This window comes from Pezoporus wallicus, unplaced genomic scaffold (assembly GCF_028554395.1).
Source record: "Pezoporus wallicus isolate ANWC-B61680 ecotype Strahan unplaced genomic scaffold, APGP_CSIRO_Pwel_v1 contig_6814, whole genome shotgun sequence".
In the NCBI taxonomy this organism is placed as follows: domain Eukaryota; kingdom Metazoa; phylum Chordata; class Aves; order Psittaciformes; family Psittacidae; genus Pezoporus; species Pezoporus wallicus.
The window spans coordinates 2,655,734-2,665,372 of NW_026639755.1; the positions used below are offsets into that span (position 1 = coordinate 2,655,734).

General features: G+C 43.0%; 1 protein-coding gene across 1 annotated transcript; it reads right to left on the reverse strand.

Annotated features, from left to right (window-relative positions):
* Window positions 1-1,347: 1,347 nt before the first annotated feature.
* LOC130602786 (olfactory receptor 10AC1-like) lies at window positions 1,348-2,828 on the reverse strand. Its single transcript, XM_057416008.1, has one exon. It carries the CDS (start codon window positions 2,353-2,355, stop codon window positions 1,348-1,350), a length of 1,008 nt encoding a protein of 335 aa, XP_057271991.1. The 5' UTR covers window positions 2,356-2,828.
* Between the last annotated feature and the right edge of the window lie 6,811 nt (window positions 2,829-9,639).

The window sequence follows — 9,639 nt, forward strand, 5'->3', positions numbered from 1 at the left end:
AGACAGGTTTTAATGTGAGTTTTCAGTTCCACTTTTCTCTCTTGTCTGATGGCTCCAAGTTAACTTCTTTAGCTACAGTGCCAATTTTTTACATTATTCAAATCCACTTACCATAATTTTTAATGATTGTATCCCAGAGAAAGCAAATATCACTCTGCTCTCTCAGCCTGCCAAGGGAAAAAGCTGAGGGCACCTGAGGTGATGAAATTCCTTTGGATTAGAGAGAGAAACAGAAGCAAGCCTTTTAATTTATTTTACTTTTCCCTGACAATTTGATGTGTAAGAGTGGGTTCTGGATCATAGGGTCTGTTTGGGGTTTTAAAGAGACACGGAGGAGGGAAGTATTGAATAAAATAACGAAGTTTCTTCTTCCCCCCCCTGTTCCTGTCCGAAACTGATCCTCCATAATTTATCTGAGTCATCCTGTTCTGCCTACATGTAGGAAACACACAAAATAACACTGTATTGTACCTTTCAGACTCATGTGTCTGCTGCATCCAGCATGTGCTGTAACTCACTGGTTTTGTTAAAGAAATGACAATAACAGTGACAGTGGTATTATTAATCTTACAACAATGGATTTCAGCACTTCTCAGGCATCCTTGTTTATATGATACAGTCATTCCTGGTAAAAGTCACCCGATAAGACCAGTTTCTTTGCCTTTCTGTTGCCATAGGAACAATTCAAACATGTAAAACGAAAGATTGCTTCCTGCAAAACCAGCATAGGAAAGTCATATTCTTGTCAAATCAATGACACTTTCATTTTCATTATCTAGAATAACTCAGAGTAAGATGATTTTACATGAATGATCCAGTGATGGGACACTGGAATGCAGTCTTCTCCTACATTCAGAGAAGACCACTGCTTAATTTCCTTTTCTTTCTAGGTATGGGTTTTCTTCTTCCAACCTTCCCATAACCACCTTGAGATCTTTTGTTCTGATGAACTTACCAGTCTAAACTCTTTTATTTACTTCCCAGTTTCCAGTTTCTACTTTCATCTTGACGGAAATATAATGAAACCAATGCAGCAGCTTTAAATAATTCTGTGTTGATCTTTTCTGCTGAGATGATGGTGACTGTAAGCATGTCTGTGATCACAGAAGTGAGACCACAAATGGATCAAAGCTCTTCATCCTCAAAAGTCATTGCAGCATTTCCTTTTAGGTAAAGTGCTGTGTTAGAGACCTTTATCTGTTTGTTAGGTCTGGGTGGTTTTATTTCGCAGAGGTGTCTTTTTGTCATTCATGTGTTGATGGATGTTGAATTCTGGCTGGATATTTGCTGTAGGATCTGGTCCTAACATGGTTATGAGGCCATTTTCCAACAAGCACGTTTGCTGTACTAAAATTTACCACACACGCATATAACAGCTCTGATAGAATCAGAGTTCAGCTGAGCTATTTTCTTCCTCCTGAACATTTTCCTGAGGACCCTCTTGATTTCCTTGTTCCTCAGGCTATAAATGAGGGGATACAGTAATGGAGTAATGTTGGTGTAGACCAGAGACACCATCTTGTCTCGAGCTGGCGAGTAACTGGACTTAGGACGAATGTACATGAAGGTGGCACATCCATAGTGCAGCAAGGTGATGGCCAAGTGCGTAATGCAAGTGGAAAAGGCCTTGCCCCTTCCCATGGAGGAGGTGATGTGTAACAAAGCAGAAGCAATGCAAACATACGAGGTCAGGATAAGGAGGAAGGGGAACAGCAGAAGGAGCACACAGGCAGCCAGCAAGGGCAGCTCAGGGGAATAACCCTGCGTACAGGTGAGGTGCAGCACAGCAGGGACATCGCAGAAGAAGTGATTGATACGATGAGACCGACAGAAAGGCAAGCGGAAAACAGCCACTGTCAACCCCAGGGCTATAGCAAAGCTTCCCAGACAGCATGCCACAGCCAGCCTGAGGCAGAACCCCTCACTCATCAAAGCCATGTAGTGAAGTGGCTGGCAGATGGCAACGTACCGGTCGTACGACATGGCTACGAGGAGGAAGCATTCAGCCCCGCCGAGGGCCACAAAAAGGTGCATTTGTGCAGCACAGCCTATGAAAGAAATGGTGCTGCCGTCCACCATCAGGCCGAGGAGTGCCTTTGGGACAATGACTAAGGTATAGCAGAGCTCGATGGCAGAGAGCAGGCAAAGGAAGGAAAGCATGGGAGGACGGCAAGTTTGCATAACCACTGCCATGAAGATCATCAGATTCCCTGCCAGTGTGACCAAATGGACAATGAGAAAGATAAGGAAGAGGAGGACTCGCAGACAGAGCAGCTCGGAGAAGCCGAGCAGGAGGAACTCCATGGTTGCATCAGTGCTCTTATTGTCCCTCTCCATGCAGCCTTCACATGGCATCTAAAGGGAGAGAAACAGAAGGGAGACAGTTGAATTTGACCCAGTGCCTGACAATCAGTTCCACATAGGAAATAATGTTAAAGCTCACTGTATGGGGAGGAAGGTGATTTCATTTAAAACCAAAACTGATTTCACTCAGCTTCATTTAACACACTCTCAGACCCATATTCTCACAGCCACCAAGGTTCTTGTGCCCAAATGATCTGCCTAGGATTCTTCACCATGACGCTGATGACAAGGAATGTCATCTGTTGTGTCTTCATCACGTCTTCTGAGTTGTTCTTAGGTTGGTGATCACGTGCAGGCTTTGAACATGCATTATGTACCCGTTAGGAGTTGACACTGATTAGGCACTCCATCCTGTCCTGCTTTTGAGAGTCGTAATTGGATGCTCCTTCCTAATCTGAGTGTCGAAAGAAGCTGTAGATGGATGTGTGGATGTGTTAGGATCTTGATGACCATCAACACTTAGGTCTTGCAGACATTCTGCTACTGCTCTTTCTGGTGCTTCCACTCCTCGGCAGACCTGTTTGTTCTCTATTCACACCAATACTGCAGTTCTGTACATCTGTGCCAGAGATGTACAGGGACAACCAGACAGTGAGCTGGAGTTTGTGCTCTACAGTCTGACACCAGTTAATGGGAATTCAAGGTGTTCACTGCCTGCCTTCTCCCTCCCCTCCAACGGATCTGCCTCAAGGTTCATTTGGAAACAGGGTTTCAAATGGAAGGGGTCAGTGGTTAGACATGAGGATTCTAAAATTAGAGCTGGCATTTTGGCTGCTTATGTCTTTATGCCTGTCTGAGCCCTATGGCATCAGAGTTAAAGTAAATGAACTTCCAAAGTCAAAACAAAGATGTCCATGGCAATGTGCTCTGTAATAAAGGAAATACAAAGCTAATAGCTTGGACTTAGATAGAATGAGGTCTTGCTCATCACAGGAAGAATGAAAAGTTCTTAGGAATGTGAAGTGATGCAAAGCTGTTTAAGTTGTAAAAATCTAGAAAAGACAAGGATGTAGAGAGCCTTATAATAATAAATTACATGAGCCTTATAATAATAAATTACATATACTGGTCACAGGTGAACAGTGCTTATTGCTCATGTGTTCATCATGTAATGTAATATTCACTATAAGGAATAATTCCAATTCTTTCTACACTTTCTGTAAAACAGGAATAAAAGCAGAAATACCTTGAAGACTTCTGATCATATGAAAAAAATCCAGCAATATTTAAGTATGAAAGAAGCTGGAAAATCACATTAAATATTCCAATGCCATCAAGAAAAAAAAATAGAGGAAATGGGAAGCTGATGGAAAAAATTGTTAGTGAAGACATGGATTTTCCTGGAAAGAAGACATCTTTAAAAAGGTACAGAAAGAATTAATCAATAAAGTTGAGGAAGTGAATCTGATAAGCCTATACACCTTTGCCTTTATTTTTGCTACTCCAATCACTAGAATGTGCTGGTTTCCTTGTGATCCAGCATCTCAGCAGGATTCAAAACATCTGGGGACTCAGGTGAATAATGCAAACATCCACAATTATATCACCTCAGGTGCAAAACTAGGAATTAAATCTCTGTGCTTCAGAGCATAAATCAGCAAAATTACAAACTCAGGAAGAAACTTTACTATAAGGCTCAAGACAAAAAGAAACCGGACAATCAGTGATGGAGAAGGAGCTCTTTAGAGAGTGCAGAGGGAGCAGTGGTCCTGCAACAGCAACAAGGACTACTTCTAGACCCAGTTTTCAGGGTTTATAAAGCCATGGCTAACTCCTACATCCACCTTTTGCTGCTGCAGAACCTCCCAGATAGCTCTTCTAAACAGTCTGTCTATAAAGCTTTCTTGACACTGCATGCAAGTAGTCAGTCTTCACAGAAAACAGGGATGATGGGTTGGTACATGATGACTGCTGACTGGAATCAGCTGTGCCTCCCCTCACTTCAAGTACCAAGACTTCAGGAGGATTCTACTAAACACAACAAAGCTAAAGAGTGGGTAAGAAAAAAGAGGTCCCCTTCTTTTCATTTGAAACTGATCTCTTCAGTGAGAACATACCGTCTCTGCGTTAGAAGATAAGGAGAGAGAGACTTCTTCCTCCTGATGATGTGTGCAGTTCAGACTGGGCTGAGATTCTGCCTCTTGCCCAGGCTGGGGTCCCTCTGGCTGTGAGTGTCCTTAGAGGCAATGTTTTCTTTCAGCATTTCATAATCATCCTCTCTTCTTTTCTGCAGGATCCAGTTCCTTATATATAATGTGACCCAGAGGTCTCTCCTCTTCCCTGATGCCTCTTCCCTCCTTGCATGAATGACAGGCAGTCCCATTCCTCCCAAGAAAAGGAAGTCTGCAGTTTTTCTCTAAATCAAGCACCAGGATGCAATTGCACCTTCAGCATAAGGCAGTGTTGTGGCACCCTCCTAGAGGGCTCTTGCTCCTTCCACTGAAGCAGTTGATAGGAGCTGATTGTTCACTGGTCTGGCTTGTACCTGAAAAGGCAATGATTTAATTATCAGGATGCATCGCTGCTCTTCTTAAATAGAAATAAATCAGGAGGTCTTTAAGTAAGCTTAAACCAAGCTCACACTTAAAGGCAAACCAAAGCAGATATAAAAACTTCAAAGCCATCTGTAGAACTGTGTGTGTAGGTTTCAGCAGTTCAGATGATCCATTATTTCTTATTGACTCAGATGAAATCATTGTTCAGTGGTGGATAGGACTGAAATTACTCAGGCCAGATTTCTTTTTATTCCCATTGTTAGGTTCATTCCTGGTCACTTACACTGGAATCATTAGAGAGATCTGTAAGCTTATATAGATAGAAGAGAGAAGCAAAGTTAAAGTGTTGGACCATAAAATGTAACTGCTTTCCTTTAACTGAGCTTGGCAGAGATACATAAATATGGTACCTTAGGATTTTTCCCAGAACACTGTTTAGAGAGGAAGTCTACCTTTCAAAATAGTCTTCTGTAATATTTTATCTATATGGCATAGTCACCTAGGGACAAAACTACCCCATGCATCAGACCACTCTGGGGACTAATTGTGTTGGGAGCAGCTCTCCAGAAAAGACCCTGGGCTTCCAGTGGACAGCAAGATGAACATGAGCCAGGAAGAGGCAAGGAAGCCAACCACATACTGAGCTGCAATAGCAAGTATGTAGCCAGCTGGTAAAGGGAAGTGATCATTCACCTTTGTCTGTCACACATGAAGCCACATCTGGAATACTGTGTCCACTGTTGCAGTTCCTCATAGGAGAAATGATAATGAGCTCAAGAGGAGCATGGAGAGGCTGAGGAAGTTAGGTTTGTTCAGCCTGGCAAAGAGGAGGCCAAAGAGCGATCTAACTGATGACTTTAGCTAGCTATTGGGGGGAGCTACACAGACAAGCGAGCCAGAGTACTCTCAGTGGAACATTCACAACATTCTGATTGACTATAAAGAAATAAAACCCTCCTACTCAAGAGGGTGGTCCAGCACTGGCACAGCGTCCTGAGAGGTCGGGAGGTCTTCTTCCTTGAGGATGTTCACACATTGAGAATTAAGCTACAGGCCCTGCAAAAGGTTAACCTGACAAGGGCATGAGCATCCTGATCTAGCTCTGGTGCTAGCTGTGCTCAGAGCAGGTGTAAAGATCTCCATGGTCCGTCCCCCCCCCATTTAAATCTTCCTTTGAGTCTACAGTACTGTTCAGCCTTGGTCAGACATCCAGTATGGACAGGAGCAGATCTGTGTGTAGCTGAGGAGCTTTGCTGTCACAGGCTGGACTACTTGCAGAGATTTAGCTCCTCCAAGGCCACTAACAGAGATTCTGTAGTGCCACAACCATGAAATTATGCTGAACTCAGAATCCAACGTTGTATTTAAATGTTCTTACTCTTTTCTTAAACCTGTCATGTCACTTCTTGGAATTGAAGATTGGCAGAGGTGGAGTCCATCCTCTTTAGTCTCCCACTTCACTTCCTTAACTTTCAACTTTTTTTCCCTACACTTTTATTGTTTAAGATGCTGCAAACAATTCAGGGCACAGAATGTCCTTAAAAGCATTTACAAAGCTGAATTCTGAATCTGGCTGGAATTTGTAGGTGGCGTTGTATAGTAATGAATAAAACAACAGCCCTAAAGCCTCTCTCTGTGGCATGTTGTCTCTGCAGCTGTACCAGGAGTAAAACTGAGGAGCTGGTTATTTTATAATTCCACCTAGCAAATTGGGAAGATTATAAGTGGAAGTAAATCTTTACAGTGATGAATCTAGTTTAGTCAAATGCTTTGCAGAGTAAGATTTCTCCCTCTAGCAAACTTTGAGAATTTCAGAACAGCAGCTGATTAACTTATGTATAGTTTCTGTCTGCGTTATAAAATAAAATTCAGGGACTTAGGTGCTATTTCTTACTTTAATTTATATGTCCCCTCATCTTTAACCTGAACCGCAGGAGAAATCTGCTACATTGCTGACAATGCATAAAGAATTGCAAGGAACTATTTTGACAAGTCTGTTCCAACTTTCTCATCTTCAGATGGCCATTTTCTGCTATTGGACTGGAGGTGAACCTAGGTGAATAAGCATGTACCCAGTAACCAATCCTACAGAATCAGCAGTAAGATGCACCGATTTATTTTCTTCTACAGTAGTGCCCAGCCTTACACTGGATAAGTAAGGCAAATTACTGTTTCAGTTTGTGTGTGTTTAGATAAGCTGCCATTTAGTAACATGCAGCTTACCCCTCCCAGCAGCATTTCAACACACGCCTACACATTACCTCCAAAACATGGCTCACCAAACAGGGGAGCGTTAGCTGGAGTGAGGTATGCATCCCAGTGCCAGCAACCAGACAAACAATGAGCAGGAGAGGATGAGAATATGCATGTCAAAGCGACTCCATACTTCCTCCTTTAGACCACACCTTTCAGGTTCCCAGCATTTTCATTGCATCAGCTCACAGCCAAATTCATAATAGATTAAAAAAAGCTGCGCGTTAGCATTAGCGTTTGCATGTCTGTAGAGTGTCAGAGATGTATGTTCCTCCTTGCTGCAGAGTTCAGCCCTGCTCTTCTCCCCCGCACTCTACCTGTGTGGTTATTTTCCCAGTACACACCTGCAAGGCTTTGGGACTCGCCTGCCTTGGCCCGAATTTGTATAAAGAGCTTCTTGGAATCCATCTACAGTTAATGAATCACATCATATCAGTTTCTATCAGCAATTGCAACACGCTTCGGAGGATGTTCCCCTTGGTCTTCAGAAAAAAAGGACCAATGCTGCACTTGCCTATCCACACCCATGAACTGCCAGCCTGCCCCAAAGAAGGCAAGAGAGACGATGAAGTTGCTGGAAAGCATTTCTAGGAAGCTTAGTGTAATCGGGAGCAATCTGGGCAAAAATGGATAGAGCTGAAACACGTACCAGGAAGCCTGGAGCAGAGGGATGGCCGGTTCCAGTGACAGCCCAGGAAGCAGCGCTTTCAGCCCAGACAGCCCTTAGGCTCTGACTTAACCCAGAGACACAAAGCTGCTCAGCAGGCCAAAAGCAATGTTCGAGCAACATGAAGTAACTAGCCAGTGCTAAAAGGGAATAAAGAGGGTAAGAAAGATCACAGATCTTTGAATGCAAAAGCACGGCAATGTTGATCCTCTGGGGGTATCATTCTGTTGTAGAAAGCAAAGAGTTTGGCTTTAAAAGCAGCTGCAGAAGCTACTTCGTTATTCAGAAACATTCTGGTGACTTATTTGACTAGAGAAATCAAGGCAGGTTTAAGGTAAATTGCTTGAATTGGTTTTGGTGACTGGCAAAATGTAAGGTTCACCCTCCTGAAAACGTAATAGTGGCAATGTGAAAATCAATGTTACTATCACTTGAGGAAGTGTATTTGTGACTCCAGTGAGGCTGATTATGCTCAGGATGTATCTGGGCCAGGGGCTGGAAATTGCTGCATCTTGAAAAAGACTTTTTTTAACAGGTACTGGGTCCCTATTTTGTTGTTAACAGCAGTCAAGAAACGCTGCCTCCCACAGAGACAAGACGCTGGAACAATTGTGCATAGCCTTTAGGAGAAGCAGGGTTTCCATATTGCTATAATGTTCAGAGCTTTCTGGGAACCAGGAACTGAAACTGGGTGAGGTGGTACCAGCAGGATGACTGGCTTCCATTTGCCTTGGTGAGAACAAGCATCACTCTGCTCTCGCTGAGTTTCTGTTGTTTGGCTTGATAAGCACCGGCTGGGAACTCACTCCAGGAAAGATGCTGAACCAGAAGACAGCCAAAACAGAGTTTTGCCAAAAAAGAAAATAAAAGGTAGGCAGCCTGGCACTTGACTCCTCATGGTTTGCTAAAGGTGGGGCGTTTCTTTCACCTCATCGTACTTACTCATACTCTAACCCAGCCAAAGGCATTGTCTTGCATCTCTGCTGAAAAAATGGTGGCGTGTATCAGTGAATGCTGTCATAAACATACAAGCTTTACCTGTATGGGAAAAAAATGAAGTTATTGGAAGAAAACTGGTTTAGAACTAGAGAGAGAAAGGCCAGATTTTAAACAGGAAGTAATGAAAGAGAGGATTAAACTGTTTTGAACTGAAAACAGGAAGTGAAAATAAAAAAAGACAAACTGATAATGAAGCTACAGGCCCTGGAAAAGACTAACTTGAACTCCTGTAGTTAAGAAAAGATGAAGGTAGGAAGGAAGAGTGACATTGTGAAAACAGATCTAAAGGGGTATCACCTGACTGAGAACTTGCTTCATGGTTGTTCTGGGATTTCAGCTTTCCTGGGCATCCAATGGCTTCTGTGAAGTGATCAGTACAGATGTCCTCAGCCTCTTCACAGCCCTTAGGGGCATTACCCTTCACTCGTTCTGAAAATTTGAGGTTCCTGTTAGCTGCCCTTTCCAACTCTTCCTCTTGCCATGTGATAGCCCATCACATTAGGTCTCACTCTGTGACCACCCTTCCTTATCCACATCATCAGTCAAGCTCTCAACAAGATAATCCCATGAACCTAAAATGGCAGGACTCAACACAAAAGGACATGACCTCATATTGCTGTAAGGCAAGAGAAGAATCATAGCATCATAGAAGCATCACAGTTGCATATAAGTACCTAAAACCATAAAAGAGTGAAAAAATGCCAGTGGAATAGCAAGGACTTATAAATATTGGGATGGGGAAGAGGAAGGTGGAGCTGGACCACCGTGAGACTAAGCAATGAGAAAGTTCACCCTGGTCATATGAAAGGAGTATATACATGACACTAGATGATGTTAATGGTTCTCTTTACGTCTACCCTA